The following is a 20,384-nucleotide window of genomic DNA, read 5'->3' on the forward strand; positions in this document are numbered from 1 at the left end:
TCTTTATCCTGTCACCTTGACCTTGACTCTTTCTTTTGGAGGTAACTCAACATTACCATTACTGCAATAGCATAGGTTTGATGAAGCAAAGATTATTAAACGACCAAGAATCTACATTCACAAAACTGTTAAAAATCCCAAGGGGTCTTTTGAGTGGAACATGAGCTTTCAGGTTGCAGGTTTGACCTCCTCACTCCTCTTAAAATGAGGTAAATCAGTAAATGTAACTCTTTAAGCCTAACAACTAGTGGGAACCCTAACAACTAACAAGTTTCTCTCCCTATGGCACTATTATCTAACCCTAAATTTTTATGTAAACAAAAAAAGTAGTTTCTGTTTAACCAACTAAAAAAGAGCTTTTGGACTTTATGGATGAATTCAATGAAACTTTTACAAAGAATAAATTCCCGCAATAAGTGGACACAGTAAGCTATTTAACGTGATTGGCTCCAATTCGCCATAGCAATCATTGTAGCCTTAAGAAAAGTGTTGTTGATGGGAGTAGTAACAAGAGCGTAAAAGGTCTGTGTTGCATTACAGGCTTACGATTTATGAATAAACATTTTTATATATTATATACCTTAGCTAATAACTAAAAATTATTTCAAGCTTATTTTATTTTATTAAATTTTTCAAATAAGCTCAAGTTAATTGTGTGATAAACTGTTTTTTATTTTTGATGGATGTGATAAACTGTTTAATAAAAGTGAAAATTGACAAAAGTAAAGAAAGCACTAGGAATCAGTTCAGTTCATAATGAGTATGTTGCTTAGTTTACACGATTACATAATGTCGTGATTGTATGAAAAAGTAAAAGAAAACATTATAATGAATAAAGAGAACATACAACAATTGTCCACAAGGATCTTGTCTCTGTTTCTCGACTTATGCTTTTGGCAGCTACAACAAGATAGGGATAGGCTTCATTTTCTCCCAAGAGAAGAGAAAAACGACCAATGCTTCTAACTTACAAGGCAACAGAGACACTGCCACTGAAGTGAAGAGTGTGATTAAATCAGTGAAGTAGTTGTTATAGCAGTGAAGTGGAGAGTGGCACAAACATGATGACAATGAAGCTGTTTTTGATTGCATTTGTTTTTACATGCTTAGTTTCTGGGATTGTCTCCTCAAGATCTGTGCTTTCTGACTTAGAAAACGATGCTGTCTCAGCAAAGCCTTTCTCCTCACCACAACCTATTATGGTTAACCTCACTCTTATTCAAGGAGCTGATTCTAAAGGAGCTGGTCTGTCTCTCTCTTACTCTCCCACTCAAATAACTTAATTTGTCAGTGGCTTCTTTGTGTGATGTTCTTCTTTCTTTAAACTACATTCTGATTTCCTCTGTGATTAGTACTCAGTACTTGACATTGCATTCTTTGAAGTATAGCCTGTGTGTTGAGGATATGAGCCATGCACAGTATGCCCTTTAATGAAATGCAGCATTTTGCAGTTAACCCATTTCTTGTTTCTGATTTTAAAACTGAATGCACTACATTTGAAAGCTGATCCTTTTAGGCCTACCTCGAATTTTAAAATTGTACAAGAGTTTATTCTAAATCTGTTTATTGAACCTACCCGTAAATGTTCAATTTTGCAAATTACACGCTCTAGATATTTAGCCCTAGACGTGAAAGGCGTGTTAAGGTCTCACGTTGACTAGAGAAACTGAGATAAGACCAAATAAGGCATTATAAAGGGTAGAATAATCCTTACTCATCAGATAGATTTTGCGGTAGAGTTAGGCTTATTCTGAAATTTAAGACCCTTGTCCCTAGTTTGCCTTATTATTTACTAGATTTCCTTGCTTTTCTTTTCGCAATTGTTTTTATATTTAAGTACTTCCTATAATAACTCTCATTTGTAGGATACCATAGTGGGACTATGTGATCAATATTCTAAATCTCATTGCCTTATTATTATCCCTTGCTTGTCTCTCTTGCAATGGATACTGGTTTGATTGGTTACTATGTGATCAATATGCTTCATATGTATGGAACTATATATGCTTGAAGGATGAAAATCATTATGTGTATGCTTGTTTGAGTTGTTCATAATGGATAGCAGGACCTATTTTGTTGTAAAGATTTTATCAAATGCATAAATTTACTGGTTGATGTCAAATATGTCAATTAAATTGTGTTTTTGTCCTGTAATGCCAGTTTGTTTAGATGGAACATTGCCTGGTTACCATTTGGACAGTGGATTTGGATCTGGTGCAAATAGCTGGCTTATTCATTTGGAGGTCTGTGATCAATCATTTCTAAGGTTTTATAGTTTCTAAAGTTTACCCATTGTTCTAGGCCTCACTTGGCTATATTAAGATATGCTATAGAGATGATTTTTAGGATAACTTTTAGTCTTGCTACTGTTGTTGATATTTTAGTACCTGCAGGGAGGAGGATGGTGTGACACCGTTAGAAACTGTGTTTATAGAAAAAGGACTCGTCGAGGTTCCTCTAAATACATGGAAAATCAAATACAATTCACAGGAATATTGAGCAATAAAGCTGAAGAAAACCCTGGTCTTTCCCTTTACCTTACACATGCATGCATTTTGTTACTCCAAGTCCAACTAAATTCTGCCCTATTGGAGGCTGCGACTTGTACACTCATCTCATGTATGTGTTTTGTCATTTTTCTGCACATAATCTTCCATGCACAGATTTCTATAACTGGAACAGAGTTAAATTAAGGTACTGTGATGGAGCATCCTTCAGTGGAGATAGTGAAAATGAGGTCAGTTAGAGGCTCAGAGCATGTGTACATTTTTTTTTTCCTTTGCCTATATAATTCCTATTAGCAGCCATTCACATTTCTATGGAAAGCTGAGTTATTGCAGATACGTCCAACAATGCAGCTACATGCTAAAATCACTATAGTTTCTAATAGAAAAGCTAGTACCAGTACGGTACCACAAACTTATGACCACACAAAAAAGGAAGCATAACCCTAAAAAAAATATAGCACTAGCATTGCTCCATCTCAAAGTTGATAGATAGGGGTGCTTACAGTAGAGGCTATATAAATTTTCAAATTGCAACATAATCCTCCAACTCCGCCCTTGCTTGCATGGCCGGTCCTAAGTCCGGGAAAAGGAGGAAGGTTGTGTTAGACATTCAACATCCAACGTAAAACTGGCTTATATCTTTAATATGGACAAGTTATTCATATTACCAACCTCACTTAGTGGGAATTTTGTTGTTGTTGTTGTTGTTCTTTGTTTGCAACACACACCTCCCATTAAACTGTTTAAAACACAATCCACAAATATAATCGTTTTTGTGAATCTTTGCTGGTGTGAATGACATGTTTTTTCTAATGAACTAATTTCTCTTGTATAACCTTTAGTGGTGGTAAGTTAATAGTCATGGAAACACTGATTATTTTCGAATTTATGGTTGCAGAAAGCTAATGTGATTCTTATTTTTTTTCAGTCAGCAGAACTTCAATTTCGAGGACAAAAAATCTGGCTAGCTGCAGTTGAGGAATTAATGTCCAAAGGAATGCAGGAAGCCAACCAGGTTTCCTATGTCCCTTTATATCGTTAAAATTTAATATGGATGCTCATAAATAAATCAATGTTTAATCTTTAATTTTCAAAACAAATGTCCAAAGGATGCTAATAAATAAATGTATATATTAGGCCCTTCTCTCTGGATGCTCAGCGGGTGGTTTGGCATCCATAATTCATTGTGATGAGTTCCAGAGCTTGTTTCCAAATTCTACCAAAGTAAAATGTTTGAGTGATGCAGGGTTTTTTATTGATGCGTAAGTTTTACATTGTTCTTCATAATTTATATCACTTCTTCTAGCTTGTTCCCTTGACTAGAAACTTAAATATAACTGATGATTTGTTCAATCATGTAGAGCTGATGTATCTGGTGGACGCACGTTGAGGAGTCTGTTTGAAGGAGTAGTTCAGCTACAGGTAGCATTTAATGTAGTTATGTGGTAACAAAACTTGAGTAGAATATAGCATCAATAAAGTAAAATTGTTATACTTATCTTTAGACAAAATTCAATTTAATTATCAATGATGGGATTAGCAACGAACAAACTATTGACCATTTAGTCATATTAAGTTGGCTTAATACATCAGAAGGCCCCTGAATTTGTAAAGGGAATCAGTTCCAGGGCCTGGAAAATTTTCGCATCAAATTGAGTCCCTAACAAATTTTTTTTAATTCAATTAAGGCCAAATGCTGTCAAACCTCAATTTTGTCCTAGTCATCAATTACACGTGGCTTTTATAATTATTTTTTAATTAAAAAATTATAATACTTTATTTTTTTAATTCCAACTCATTTATTTAAGCAGAAAAAAAATAAAAAACTTAATAAAATCCCTAATCTAATAACCCTTAACTAAATAATAACCTAATCTAATAATAACAAATTCCTAATCTAATAATAACAATTCAGCCCCAAATTGAACCCTCCTAAGTGATCTTCAGCCCCAATTTGAACCACAACAGGTAAAAGACAGCTTCATAACCACAACAAGATGTGTAATTACCAGTGCAGAGAAGCACTATCATTTGCAGAGAAGCTAGTACAATGGAAGAAGATAGAACCACCATCAAAGAAATTAAAACCACAAAAATCCATTCCCTTCAAACCCAAGCCTTCAATCACAACCACTGCATAGCTAACTGGACCCAGAACCTCAAGCTCCTAAATCAGAACAACACCCACTTCCCCTGTCACTGAATCTTCAAGCAAACAAATCTCCCTAAATCAAAACCAGAAAGAGACGAAGAAGAAAGAAACCTCTTCTCAATCACCACAAAGCCAACCATGTTCCAATCAAACCCAAGCTAACCTGACCTTCCCTTCTGCCGTCCTCCTCTTCCACGCGCCGTCGCTCCTCACTGTTGCAACCAACGCACTACCGTGAGCCTTGCCATCTCGCCGCGCCGTTGAGACCTCCATCGCACCACCATCTCGCCAGGGATCAGTTAGAAGGTGGCGGCTGGTTGGAGGAAGAGGAAGGTCGGCCGTGTTTGGAAGAAGATAGTGAAGAGAGGAAGGAGGAGAGGGTTTGATTATGTTTTCAAATTAAGTTAGGTTTTTTCAGGTTAGATTAAGTTTTTTTTAATGACTTGGAATTAATAATAAAGGAATAATAATTATTGGTTTTTAAAAATAATTATAAAAGCCACGCGGAAATGCCATGTCTGTTAAAATTTAGACACATCAGCATCAGACACGCATTTGACCTTAATTGAATTAAAAAAAATTTGTTAGGGACCCAATTTGATGCGAAAATTTTCCAGGCTCTGGAACTGATTCCCTTTACAAATTCAGGGGCCTTCTGATGTATTAAGCCTATTAAGTTTGATACTATGTCAATTGTCAAAGACTAATCGTCCTAAAAAGTAAAAACCAAGTGAAGGCACATGTACATTCTGTGTCTCTAACTCAACCTTAGCAATAAATTGTTTTCCTTGTTTGATCTAAGGTTAAGAAAACCAGTACAAAGATGTCATGTGGGTGTCACGACCCGAAAACCTAAGCCGTGACCGGCGCACAGACTACCACCCTAGTCTGGCAAGCCTCATCCTCACAGAATCATTTTCCAAACAATTTATTCAACATAACCTTGTACACTTAATTTATAAAAACACCAGAATCTCATTTGTAATTTCAATAGTTACAAAATGATAAAATCTGCCAATAAGCTCTCCCATAACCAGTATTTCAGGTAAAATATAAAATCAACTCGAGCACTCAAGTGCCAACTCTTAAAATAAAATAAAAAGTCACAATCCCAAATCTAAATCCACCTAGGACTCCCTATAGCTGCAGATAACCAAGATTAAATAAAAGACACCAATGTGACAACCGGCCCAAGGAAACAAGTCGAATGATCTGAATCTGGCAACAGTCTGCTACTCAGTTGCCTGAAAATCTGTGGAGGGAAATAAGGAATGGGGTAAGTCACAAAGACTTAGTGAGGATTTAACAACCACCATGAACAGGAAGGGGAAACATATGAAGCACGAGTTTTTCAATGTCAGTTCAGAGTGTGTAATATATATAATATTAACAAAGTTAATAAGAATCATTTTAAATAAGAGATGATCAAACTGTCAAGTTTATAAATAACCATTTCAATGAAACTGAATAAAAATCATGTCAATCATATGAAAACATTTCAAAATCAGAATATAATTTAATAGGGTCACACATGTAGAACCGTGAGGCGGCTCCATCTCGTTGATAGCCCTCTCCTCCTAAGGGATGGCCTATCCGATAGGGGCGGCTCCATCTAACGGATAGCCATTTCCTCTCTCGTATCACATGTCACATCGTATCATATCATCGGGGGAAGCTACATCTCGTTGATAGCCCTTTCCGTGCACTGGCGGCTCCATCTAACGGATAGCCCTCTCCTCCCGGAATCAAACTAGCTAGGTGCACCTAGGCCGTTACCTCCGTTAACGGCTACAGGGTTCTATCAAGGATCCCCAAAACCGTTTTCTCAAACCAGTTCAAGTCTCGTCAAAAGTCTCATAATCAACTTTCCAAGTTCACAATCTCAGTTTCACATAATTTCCAAAATCAAAACAATATAAATTACTTTCTCATGTCAGTTCATAATCAGAATCAAATAAACTTCATAAAATCAGCTTTCAGAGTTCAAGAATGATAATCAAACATATAAAAACATGTTTCCCCAATTTAGATAAATAGACAATATAATAAAGTAATTAAATCAGTTATAAGACTGTTAAAAATATGTCATAGCAGTTGAAAACCACTCACAGCTACAACGAGCCAACCAGACCGTCCTCAGCAATTTCGCGACAACCCAATGAATCTTCACCCGGCAAATCTGAACACCAAAATTAATTTTCAACCTTCAGCAACTATAATCTTATGTCGTACTACCCGTGAGCAACTACGAAAACCTCAATTGTACACCCAAAGCCCTAAATAATCAAGCATTTATCTAACATACAGTACAATGCTAATCTCCAAATTCGTGGGATTTAGAATATACCTTAAGTAAAATTAAAGTATGCAATTTGAAGGACTAAGTACTCCTCTCGACAAACTCTGGTTTCCAAATACTATCCCAAGAGGTCTCCCACGTGAATGCCAAGGCTTTCCAATATGAATGCTTTCCAATATGAATGTGTATTCAATATGGTGGGATTTGGTGACAAAGAGAACACTGAAGAAGAGAAAAGATGGAGGCAGGGGCGCTAGGTTTCCATTGCAAAGAGAAAGAGAGAACTGACGTGATGGAGAGGGAGGGTTACGGTTTTATTTTTTTCTTCTTTGAATTGGTAATCAAGGTGGGGGGGCTACGCGGGTTTAAAGGTAGGCTAGGTTATTATTTGTTTTTTTTTTCCTATTTGTTTATTAACATTATTATCTAGTTTTTTTTTAACCTTTCCTAGTTACCATTAAAACGGTGCGTTTCAATCTTCCCCCCTTATAAAAATTCGTCCTCGAATTTTATAGATTTAGCTAACTTTATGTTTCTAATAGCGAGAGACACTATTACTCCACGTTCCCAAGACTTCTCTTCACCAGGTGGTCCTCACCAAAGAACTTTCATTGAATCAATTCTCTTAGAATGCTTACATTTCACCCTCATGTCAACCATGGCTACTGGATGTTCCATAAGATAAATGTTCATCTAATTATACATCCTGCAAAAGTTTCATGCCTACAAGTTTAGCTTGTCAAATTTCAAATTAACCTATTTGGTGACCTGCATCACTGACCATACCAGACCTCAAGTAGTGTAATCCAATTGCTAGACTAACAATTGTTATTATAAGCAAATTCCAACAAGGACAACTTCTGATCTGAACTCCCTCTTTGTTCTACAACATAAACTCCAAGCATATCCTCCAAGCTCTTAATAGTCCCCCTCATACTTGTCTAAGCAATAGCTTGAGTATAAAAACAGTACTAAGTTCAAGTGAGTCCTCAAGCAAACCTAAACAAAACACCTCCAAAATTGTGCAATGAATTGAGCCCCTCAATATAAATTCACAACTAAGGGTACACTATGCAAATAAATAATCTCTTCCGAATAAAACATAGCATATTGAGTTGCGGTTTAAGTAGTGTTCACTTGTAAAAAGTATGCAAACTTAGTCAACCGGTCCATGATTACCTAAACAGAATCCTAACCTTTGATCCTAAGAAAACTTGTCACCAGATTCACCACAATACTTTCCAACTTCCATAGTGATATCTCGAAAAATTGATCTAGCTCTTCTAGATCTTAGTGATTTTCCTTCAATCCACGTCATACTAAACATTTGGAAACAAAAGCCACTATGTCTTTCTTCATCTCTTCCCACTAATAAAATTCCTTCACATCTTGATACATTTTACTAGAACCAAAATGTATGGTTTAAAAATAATGATAGAAATCCTCTCATATTTTCCTTCCCAAACTATTGTATTAGGCACACACAACTATCATTCAAGTCATAAAATGTCATCAGATTCTACCGAAAATGTGGAACCTTTTCACTTCAAAATTCCTCTACCATCTTCACCACCTATGAATCTCGACCTTGATCATGTTTAACATCATCAACCCAATCACCAACCAAATTAAAATGAATCTGCACAAAAGTCGACAATCCTTCGGGATGGACAATCCCAAACATAACCCTTCTATTAGCAAGCTTATAGTGCTCTTCTTTATCCTCAGAACGAACAAGAATACCTTCAATAAACACAATCACAAAGTGCTAAAAGAATGACTTAAAGATGCGGTTCATTGAATTCTTAAAACAGCGTTGGCATCACTAAGTCTAAAGGCATGACTAACAACCCATTACAGTCATAACATGTTTTGTAGGTGGTCTTCGAAATTCTCTTTCTTAATATTCCATTTATGGTACCTAGATCACTAAGTCTTTTTTTTTATACCATCATATTCTCCATTTGCTTGTAATCTACACATAACTACATAGTCTTGACTCTCTTCTTCACAGTAAATCTGGTTTAGAAACTAACTATATGGAAAACTCAATCCCTTTATTGCAAGGTACACCCGAAAATTCTCTAAGGAATACATTCTGCAAAACACACTACAAAAATCTCTTCTAGTTTCAATTTCGCTAATTGAGTATCTCTTACCAAAATCAATTGTCACCTACAACTCTTCAGTAGTAACTTGTTAACTTTTAATGCTGAAACTGGATTATGAGGTGTCCAACTTCACTCTCCCGGAAATGAGAAAAATTACTCTCGCTGTACTTTAAATCTCACTACCCTATTTATGACAGTCCAAAGTATCATTGACAAAAGATTATCCAATCTATATCCAAAGATCACATTAAAATCAATTATGTCTTAAGCTGTAACGACTATCAACAACTCTCAATCGATCTCCAGTGGATACCTTAAAAATAATGGTTCACAAACTCAACTATCAAATACTCTCCAAGAGGTTCAGCAATGACCAACATCTTATTCATGAAAGAAGATAATTCACTAAGCTGACAACAATGATAAAAGAGTATATATCTTTAGCACTAAGCAAAACATAATCATCTCAATATCATATAGGGAGTATACTTACTGCCACTTCCTTGGTTGCCTAAACATCTTGATGGGTCAAAATAAAGACTCGAGCTCAACTCTCCTTACATGTCGTTAACATCGACTACTGTTTCATTTACCATTATTTTTAGATACTGCACGACCTCGGCGAAAAGAACTCATAGCTTGTCTACAAGTGTTGTAGGGGTTAAAGAAGATGCCAAATCTGCTTCTACTAACACTTACTCATGACCAAAGGAAGTTGCACAACCACCACTAGACAATCCTCCACAATATGACTTGTCTGACTGCACTACTATTACACCTCTCTATCTCCAAAGAAAGCTACATTATGATCTTTTGACAAGCAAAATAAGGTGTAGATCTCATGCAAAAATGCATTTGAGGAAAAGTGGATCGTAAGGGCCCCTTAAATCTAGTCTATGACTCTACATAAAGCTTTAAGATTATATACTATGATTACTCTAGAGAGTAATTATTATCAATTTTCTCCAGCAGTTCAAACTTATAAGCCAAGTCATATCTAACAATTTAGAAGTAAACGATTTATGAGTTTCTAGGAAATTCATCCACGTTATCAGAGGCGATCCAATCGCTCACGTACCATAAAGTCATTAGATCAATCATGTGCTACAATCCTCCAACTGAATGATGTTAACTTTACCGCCCTTAAGGGTGAGCATCTAAATGCTCTCTATAGCTTCTCCAAAGCATTACTAAACCTTTATAGATTCGGCCTTGCACTAGTACTAGAAAATTAGGAGATTTAAGTTGTATGTGACCAGTTAATATGACCTCAATCTGTCCAGTGGCACTTACTTCTTGTTACTTTCCTCTATCTAACCTCTAGCTGACGCTCGTAAATTTTTTCTCATGTGGGCTCCCTTGTTGCTGTCCAACAACCACTCCAACACGTTATTTCAAATCATGTTAAAATTCCTTTGTACCAACCGTAAGCTCTAACATCCCTGAATTTCATAACCTCAATATAAGCACGTTAATATGGGCTACAACAGCAAACAACTAGCGCCTACAGGCAATGGTCCTTGGCCTAAACCACAACGCCGACCACGGCCTCCTAAAAGAGGGTCCTAATAAGTTAACTCATCTTATGATAAAAATCCTAATTTAGGTGACATCCTCACTAAACAAAGAATATTCATGGAATAAATGACATGACTCGGAATACAGTGAATGAGGAGCGAACTCAAATCACACTTGAAAACAACTTTAGGACTCTCATGAGGTGTTAATAGCATCTTTAAAGTAAATGGTGTCGCGGTTCACAATTTACTAAAAAGATTCTATCACTACCTCATGTCTGCAGCTAATAGGACCTACAGCCAAAGCTCTGATACCAACTTTGTCACGACCCGAAAACCTAAGCCGTGACCGGCGCACAGACTACTACCCTAGTCTGGCAAGCCTCATCCTCACAGAATCATTTTCCAAACAATTTATTCAACATAACCTTGTACACTTAATTTATAAAAACACCAGAATCTCATTTGTAATTTCAATAGTTACAAAATGATAAAATCTGCCAATAAGCTCTCCCATAATCAGTATTTCAGGTAAAATATAAAATCAACTCGAGCACTCAAGTGCCAACTCTTAAAATAAAATAAAAAGTCACAATCCCAAATCTAAATCCACCTAGGACTCCCTATAGCTGCAGATAACCAAGATTAAATAAAAGACACCAATGTGACAACCGGCCCAAGGAAACAAGTCGAATGATTTGAATCTGGCAACAGTCTGCTACTCAGTTGCCTGAAAATCTGTGGAGGGAAATAAGGAATGGGGTAAGTCACAAAGACTTAGTGAGGATTTAACAACCACCATGAACAGGAAGGGGAAACATATGAAGCACGAGTTTTTCAATGTCAGTTCAGAGTGTGTAATATATATAATATTAACAAAGTTAATAAGAATCATTTTAAATAAGAGATGATCAAACTGTCAAGTTTATAAATAACCATTTCAATGAAACTGAATAAAAATCATGTCAATCATATGAAAACATTTCAAAATCAGAATATAATTTAATAGGGTCACACATGTAGAACCGTGAGGCGGCTCCATCTCGTTGATAGCCCTCTCCTCCTAAGGGATGGCCTATCCGATAGGGGCGGCTCCATCTAACGGATAGCCCTTTCCTCTCTCGTATCACATGTCACATCGTATCATATCATCGGGGGAAGCTACATCTCGTTGATAGCCCTTTCCGTGCACTGGCGGCTCCATCTAACGGATAGCCCTCTCCTCCCGGAATCAAACTAGCTAGGTGCACCTAGGCCGTTACCTCCGTTAACGGCTACAGGGTTCTATCAAGGATCCCCAAAACCGTTTTCTCAAACCAGTTCAAGTCTCGTCAAAAGTCTCATAATCAACTTTCCAAGTTCACAATCTCAGTTTCACATAATTTCCAAAATCAAAGCAATATAAATTACTTTCTCATGTCAGTTCATTATCAGAATCAAATAAACTTCATAAAATCAGCTTTCAGAGTTCAAGAATGATAATCAAACATATAAAAACATGTTTCCCCAATTTAGATAAATAGACAATATAATAAAGTAATTAAATCAGTTATAAGACTGTTAAAAATATGTCATAGCAGTTGAAAACCACTCACAGCTACAACGAGCCAACCAGACCGTCCTCAGCAATTTCGCGACAACCCAATGAATCTTCACCCGGCAAATCTGAACACCAAAATTAATTTTCAACCTTCAGCAACTATAATCTTATGTCGTACTACCCGTGAGCAACTACGAAAACCTCAATTGTACACCCAAAGCCCTAAATAATCAAGCATTTATCTAACATACAGTACAATGCTAATCTCCAAATTCGTGGGATTTAGAATATACCTTAAGTAAAATTAAAGTATGCAATTTGAAGGACCAAGTACTCCTCTCGACAAACTCTGGTTTCCAAATACTATCCCAAGAGGTCTCCCACGTGAATGCCAAGGCTTTCCAATATGAATGCTTTCCAATATGAATGTGTATTCAATATGGTGGGATTTGGTGACAAAGAGAACACTGAAGAAGAGAAAAGATGGAGGCAGGGGCGCTAGGTTTCCATTGCAAAGAGAAAGAGAGAACTGACGTGATGGAGAGGGAGGGTTACGGTTTTATTTTTTTCTTCTTTGAATTGGTAATCAAGGTGGGGGGGCTACGCGGGTTTAAAGGTAGGCTAGGTTATTATTTGTTTTTTTTTTTCCTATTTGTTTATTAACATTATTATCTAGTTTTTTTTTAACCTTTCCTAGTTACCATTAAAACGGTGCGTTTCAATCTTCCCCCCTTATAAAAATTCGTCCTCGAATTTTATAGATTTAGCTAACTTTATGTTTCTAATAGCGAGAGACACTATTACTCCACGTTCCCAAGACTTCTCTTCACCAGGTGGTCCTCACCAAAGAACTTTCATTGAATCAATTCTCTTAGAATGCTTACATTTCACCCTCATGTCAACCATGGCTACTGGATGTTCCATAAGATAAATGTTCATCTAATTATACATCCTGCAAAAGTTTCATGCCTACAAGTTTAGCTTGTCAAATTTCAAATTAACCTATTTGGTGACCTGCATCACTGACCATACCAGACCTCAAGTAGTGTAATCCAATTGCTAGACTAACAATTGTTATTATAAGCAAATTCCAACAAGGACAACTTCTGATCTGAACTCCCTCTTTGTTCTACAACATAAACTCCAAGCATATCCTCCAAGCTCTTAATAGTCCCCCTCATACTTGTCTAAGCAATAGCTTGAGTATAAAAACAGTACTAAGTTCAAGTGAGTCCTCAAGCAAACCTAAACAAAACACCTCCAAAATTGTGCAATGAATTGAGCCCCTCAATATAAATTCACAACTAAGGGTACACTATGCAAATAAATAATCTCTTCCGAATAAAACATAGCATATTGAGTTGCGGTTTAAGTAGTGTTCACTTGTAAAAAGTATGCAAACTTAGTCAACCGGTCCATGATTACCTAAACAGAATCCTAACCTTTGATCCTAAGAAAACTTGTCACCAGATTCACCACAATACTTTCCAACTTCCATAGTGATATCTCGAAAAATTGATCTAGCTCTTCTAGATCTTAGTGATTTTCCTTCAATCCACGTCATACTAAACATTTGGAAACAAAAGCCACTATGTCTTTCTTCATCTCTTCCCACTAATAAAATTCCTTCACATCTTGATACATTTTACTAGAACCAAAATGTATGGTTTAAAAATAATGATAGAAATCCTCTCATATTTTCCTTCCCAAACTATTGTATTAGGCACACACAACTATCATTCAAGTCATAAAATGTCATCAGATTCTACCGAAAATGTGGAACCTTTTCACTTCAAAATTCCTCTACCATCTTCACCACCTATGAATCTCGACCTTGATCATGTTTAACATCATCAACCCAATCACCAACCAAATTAAAATGAATCTGCACAAAAGTCGACAATCCTTCGGGATGGACAATCCCAAACATAACCCTTCTATTAGCAAGCTTATAGTGCTCTTCTTTATCCTCAGAACGAACAAGAATACCTTCAATAAACACAATCACAAAGTGCTAAAAGAATGACTTAAAGATGCGGTTCATTGAATTCTTAAAACAGCGTTGGCATCACTAAGTCTAAAGGCATGACTAACAACCCATTACAGTCATAACATGTTTTGTAGGTGGTCTTCGAAATTCTCTTTCTTAATATTCCATTTATGGTACCTAGATCACTAAGTCTTTTTTTTTATACCATCATATTCTCCATTTGCTTGTAATCTACACATAACTACATAGTCTTGACTCTCTTCTTCACAGTAAATCTGGTTTAGAAACTAACTATATGGAAAACTCAATCCCTTTATTGCAAGGTACACCCGAAAATTCTCTAAGGAATACATTCTGCAAAACACACTACAAAAATCTCTTCTAGTTTCAATTTCGCTAATTGAGTATCTCTTACCAAAATCAATTGTCACCTACAACTCTTCAGTAGTAACTTGTTAACTTTTAATGCTGAAACTGGATTATGAGGTGTCCAACTTCACTCTCCCGGAAATGAGAAAAATTACTCTCGCTGTACTTTAAATCTCACTACCCTATTTATGACAGTCCAAAGTATCATTGACAAAAGATTATCCAATCTATATCCAAAGATCACATTAAAATCAATTATGTCTTAAGCTGTAACGACTATCAACAACTCTCAATCGATCTCCAGTGGATACCTTAAAAATAATGGTTCACAAACTCAACTATCAAATACTCTCCAAGAGGTTCAGCAATGACCAACATCTTATTCATGAAAGAAGATAATTCACTAAGCTGACAACAATGATAAAAGAGTATATATCTTTAGCACTAAGCAAAACATAATCATCTCAATATCATATAGGGAGTATACTTACTGCCACTTCCTTGGTTGCCTAAACATCTTGATGGGTCAAAATAAAGACTCGAGCTCAACTCTCCTTACATGTCGTTAACATCGACTACTGTTTCATTTACCATTATTTTTAGATACTGCACGACCTCGGCGAAAAGAACTCATAGCTTGTCTACAAGTGTTGTAGGGGTTAAAGAAGATGCCAAATCTGCTTCTACTAACACTTACTCATGACCAAAGGAAGTTGCACAACCACCACTAGACAATCCTCCACAATATGACTTGTCTGACTGCACTACTATTACACCTCTCTATCTCCAAAGAAAGCTACATTATGATCTTTTGACAAGCAAAATAAGGTGTAGATCTCATGCAAAAATGCATTTGAGGAAAAGTGGATCGTAAGGGCCCCTTAAATCTAGTCTATGACTCTACATAAAGCTTTAAGATTATATACTATGATTACTCTAGAGAGTAATTATTATCAATTTTCTCCAGCAGTTCAAACTTATAAGCCAAGTCATATCTAACAATTTAGAAGTAAACGATTTATGAGTTTCTAGGAAATTCATCCACGTTATCAGAGGCGATCCAATCGCTCACGTACCATAAAGTCATTAGATCAATCATGTGCTACAATCCTCCAACTGAATGATGTTAACTTTACCGCCCTTAAGGGTGAGCATCTAAATGCTCTCTATAGCTTCTCCAAAGCATTACTAAACCTTTATAGATTCGGCCTTGCACTAGTACTAGAAAATTAGGAGATTTAAGTTGTATGTGACCAGTTAATATGACCTCAATCTGTCCAGTGGCACTTACTTCTTGTTACTTTCCTCTATCTAACCTCTAGCTGACGCTCGTAAATTTTTTCTCATGTGGGCTCCCTTGTTGCTGTCCAACAACCACTCCAACACGTTATTTCAAATCATGTTAAAATTCCTTTGTACCAACCGTAAGCTCTAACATCCCTGAATTTCATAACCTCAATATAAGCACGTTAATATGGGCTACAACAGCAAACAACTAGCGCCTACAGGCAATGGTCCTTGGCCTAAACCACAACGCCGACCACGGCCTCCTAAAAGAGGGTCCTAATAAGTTAACTCATCTTATGATAAAAATCCTAATTTAGGTGACATCCTCACTAAACAAAGAATATTCATGGAATAAATGACATGACTCGGAATACAGTGAATGAGGAGCGAACTCAAATCACACTTGAAAACAACTTTAGGACTCTCATGAGGTGTTAATAGCATCTTTAAAGTAAATGGTGTCGCGGTTCACAATTTACTAAAAAGATTCTATCACTACCTCATGTCTGCAGCTAATAGGACCTACAGCCAAAGCTCTGATACCAACTTTGTCACGACCCGAAAACCTAAGTCGTGACCGGCGCACAGACTACCACCCTAGTCTGGCAAGCCTCATCCTCACAGAATCATTTTCCAAACAATTTATTCAACATAACCTTGTACACTTAATTTATAAAAACACCAGAATCTCATTTGTAATTTCAATAGTTACAAAATGATAAAATCTGCCAATAAGCTCTCCCATAATCAGTATTTCAGGTAAAATATAAAATCAACTCGAGCACTCAAGTGCCAACTCTTAAAATAAAATAAAAAGTCACAATCCCAAATCTAAATCCACCTAGGACTCCCTATAGCTGCAGATAACCAAGATTAAATAAAAGACACCAATGTGACAACCGGCCCAAGGAAACAAGTCGAATGATTTGAATCTGGCAACAGTCTGCTACTCAGTTGCCTGAAAATCTGTGGAGGGAAATAAGGAATGGGGTAAGTCACAAAGACTTAGTGAGGATTTAACAACCACCATGAACAGGAAGGGGAAACATATGAAGCACGAGTTTTTCAATGTCAGTTCAGAGTGTGTAATATATATAATATTAACAAAGTTAATAAGAATCATTTTAAATAAGAGATGATCAAACTGTCAAGTTTATAAATAACCATTTCAATGAAACTGAATAAAAATCATGTCAATCATATGAAAACATTTCAAAATCAGAATATAATTTAATAGGGTCACACATGTAGAACCGTGAGGCGGCTCCATCTCGTTGATAGCCCTCTCCTCCTAAGGGATGGCCTATCTGATAGGGGCGGCTCCATCTAACGGATAGCCCTTTCCTCTCTCGTATCACATGTCACATCGTATCATATCATCGGGGGAAGCTACATCTCGTTGATAGCCCTTTCCGTGCACTGGCGGCTCCATCTAACGGATAGCCCTCTCCTCCCGGAATCAAACTAGCTAGGTGCACCTAGGCCGTTACCTCCGTTAACGGCTACAGGGTTCTATCAAGGATCCCCAAAACCGTTTTCTCAAACCAGTTCAAGTCTCGTCAAAAGTCTCATAATCAACTTTCCAAGTTCACAATCTCAGTTTCACATAATTTCCAAAATCAAAGCAATATAAATTACTTTCTCATGTCAGTTCATTATCAGAATCAAATAAACTTCATAAAATCAGCTTTCAGAGTTCAAGAATGATAATCAAACATATAAAAACATGTTTCCCCAATTTAGATAAATAGACAATATAATAAAGTAATTAAATCAGTTATAAGACTGTTAAAAATATGTCATAGCAGTTGAAAACCACTCACAGCTACAACGAGCCAACCAGACCGTCCTCAGCAATTTCGCGACAACCCAATGAATCTTCACCCGGCAAATCTGAACACCAAAATTAATTTTCAACCTTCAACAACTATAATCTTATGTCGTACTACCCGTGAGCAACTACGAAAACCTCAATTGTACACCCAAAGCCCTAAATAATCAAGCATTTATCTAACATACAGTACAATGCTAATCTCCAAATTCGTGGGATTTAGAATATACCTTAAGTAAAATTAAAGTATGCAATTTGAAGGACTAAGTACTCCTCTCGACAAACTCTGGTTTCCAAATACTATCCCAAGAGGTCTCCCACGTGAATGCCAAGGCTTTCCAATATGAATGCTTTCCAATATGAATGTGTATTCAATATGGTGGGATTTGGTGACAAAGAGAACACTGAAGAAGAGAAAAGATGGAGGCAGGGGCGCTAGGTTTCCATTGCAAAGAGAAAGAGAGAACTGACGTGATGGAGAGGGAGGGTTACGGTTTTATTTTTTTCTTCTTTGAATTGGTAATCAAGGTGGGGGGGCTACGCGGGTTTAAAGGTAGGCTAGGTTATTATTTGTTTTTTTTTTTCCTATTTGTTTATTAACATTATTATCTAGTTTTTTTTTAACCTTTCCTAGTTACCATTAAAACGGTGCGTTTCAGTGGGCTGTTTTGAAATTGCAGGAAGTTCAAAAAAATCTGCCTAAGAGTTGTCTCAACCAACAGGACGCAACTTCGGTAATCCTTATACTGCTATTCATAGCTTGAAGTAACTGTACATTCAGATTTTAAATATGCTATCTCTTTTCTTCAGTGCTTCTTTCCTCAAAACATTGTCCAACATCTTGAGACACCATTGTTTCTACTCAATGCTGCATATGATGCATGGCAGGTAAAATGAATTAATACATTGTTTCCTGTATTATGTTAATGAGGTGCTTGATTATATGCTAATTATCTTAGTTTTTCCTTCTAAGTTCCATCACATGGACACCATGAGTTCTACCTTGACTAATTTGTTGTCTGAGATTGTCTTTTTCCTCAACAGTAATGATACTTGAACATATGAACAGTGCAGACACCCAACATACACCTTTATTTTCTCTATCTCTCTTTTTACATATATCATATCAATAATTTCTCTCTCTCTTCTAACTCGGGGTGTCTGTTAGATGTCCGCTCTATGCGGATGTCTACAAATCAATCTCCTTTTATCAAATGATTCCCATGGTTATTCTTTCACCCTCTTTTTTCTTTGCCTGAGACTTTCACCCACCCCCAATTAAAAGACCTGGGCCCAACAGTCAAACCAGGAACAATAATTACTATGACTACGAACATTGATGTTGACCCCTTCATGACATATTAATTCTAAGAGGTACTTCAACCTGGTTATCATTATTAATTTTCTTATGATGTGGACCATGTTTGCATCAGGTCCTAGCCAGTTTAGCCCCACCATCTGCTGACCCCCTTGGCTTTTGGAGTGACTGCAGATCAAACCATGCAAATTGTAACTCATCTCAAATTCAGTTCCTTCAAGGTGTTTATCAATCTCTACTAGTGTGAATTATGCACAGAAATTTATGTACATATCCCAAGACTTTGTGATTTTCCTATAATGAATGATATATCAACTAATGTGAATCATACACAGAAAATGATGTGTAATAGCAGTTATCTGATTTCCTTGTAACATATTATATCTCTTCTATGAAGCAGACTTCAGAAATCAAATGCTAGATGACGTGAAAAACTTCTCAAATTCATCTGAAAGTGGACTTTTCATAAATTCTTGTTTTTCTCATTGCCAGTCTGAGAGACAGGAGACATGGTTTGCGGATGACTCTCCCCTTATAGGGGACAAGGTATGCTCAATTTAGATTTATGTTGTCTTAAGACGGTGCAGTTGGATTTAAGAAATTATGCGGGCTAATGGTAGTCCGTTATATCCTTAATAGAATGTTTGGATTAGTTTCTATTTCCTCGAAATCAATGACACCCAAAAGCTACTCATAAGCTTCTTCACATAATTGATTTTGTCATCAAAATCAATTGTAGAAGGGTTTCCAAACATGCACTTAGACTCCTCTCTTTTTCTTTCAGTTGGGGTAGTGGATATAGTTTGAAAAATAGCTACTTTTTTCTTTGTCCAAGATAAAAGTGAAGCATCTAGAATGCTGTGAACAACAGAGCCAGAGACCAACAAAAATTGAAGTCCAACTCTTTTTCATGAGAAGGGGAAGAACTATTAAAAAACTGATTTGTTTTCTTTTGAATATAAAAGTTTTATTAGTCCAACTCCAACATGAATGACATGAATGCCTTTGTTGAAATATTCACTTGTTCTGCTTTATGATCATTGCTCTTAGATAATAACAATGTTTTATTTTGCAGCCAATTGCTATTGCTGTTGGAGACTGGTATTTCGATCGAGAAGCTGTCAAATCTATTGACTGTGCTTACCCCTGTGGCAACAATTGCCATAATCTGGTCTTTAATTGAGTCAAATTTTGTTGTCACTTGATATGGTAAAATATGGCATTTACACGTTCATCCTTGTAATTGCAATTTGTGTATTTGGCATTCATTAATTGTTATGGAAGACCATTCTTGGCTGAGGATCATGTAATTGATCATCTATCATCTAAATTAGTATAATCGAATATAGAAACATTCAATTAAGATGATAAATTAATGTGGATAGCTACTTGCTACAAATTCTTTTTTTTTCTGCATAATTAGAATATACTCTGGATGATTCTAATGTTAATGTCATCACAAG

At 36.4% G+C, this 20,384-nt stretch overlaps 1 protein-coding gene and 1 long non-coding RNA gene across 4 annotated transcripts; one reads left to right on the top strand and one right to left on the bottom strand.

Moving 5' to 3' along the window:
• Nucleotides 1–837: 837 nt before the first annotated feature.
• Nucleotides 838–20,293, top strand: LOC130718898 (pectin acetylesterase 10-like). 2 transcript variants are annotated; one of them, XM_057569543.1, is made up of 12 exons: nucleotides 838–1,245; nucleotides 2,161–2,243; nucleotides 2,394–2,523; nucleotides 2,664–2,737; nucleotides 3,436–3,522; nucleotides 3,645–3,769; nucleotides 3,869–3,929; nucleotides 18,263–18,337; nucleotides 18,414–18,491; nucleotides 19,037–19,142; nucleotides 19,322–19,467; nucleotides 19,997–20,293. In XM_057569543.1, exons 1-12 carry the CDS (start codon nucleotides 1,062–1,064, stop codon nucleotides 20,102–20,104), a joined length of 1,257 nt encoding a protein of 418 aa, XP_057425526.1. In that variant the 5' UTR covers nucleotides 838–1,061; the 3' UTR covers nucleotides 20,105–20,293. The 2 variants fall into 2 exon arrangements, with proteins under 2 accessions (XP_057425526.1, XP_057425527.1); XM_057569544.1 differs by having other exon boundaries at nucleotides 839–1,245; nucleotides 18,284–18,337.
• On the bottom strand, nucleotides 5,591–18,256 carry LOC130718900 (uncharacterized). Of its 2 annotated transcripts, XR_009012881.1 has the most exons (6): nucleotides 17,834–18,256; nucleotides 17,596–17,665; nucleotides 12,182–12,251; nucleotides 7,007–11,324; nucleotides 6,769–6,838; nucleotides 5,591–5,911 (listed from the first exon to the last, which is right to left on the bottom strand). It is a non-coding gene; the product is annotated as an uncharacterized LOC130718900 (long non-coding RNA). The 2 variants fall into 2 exon arrangements; XR_009012882.1 differs by lacking the exons at nucleotides 17,596–17,665; nucleotides 17,834–18,256 and adding an exon at nucleotides 12,420–16,364.
• Nucleotides 20,294–20,384: the final 91 nt, after the last annotated feature.

This window comes from Lotus japonicus, chromosome 5, assembly GCF_012489685.1.
Source record: "Lotus japonicus ecotype B-129 chromosome 5, LjGifu_v1.2".
Taxonomy (NCBI): domain Eukaryota; kingdom Viridiplantae; phylum Streptophyta; class Magnoliopsida; order Fabales; family Fabaceae; genus Lotus; species Lotus japonicus.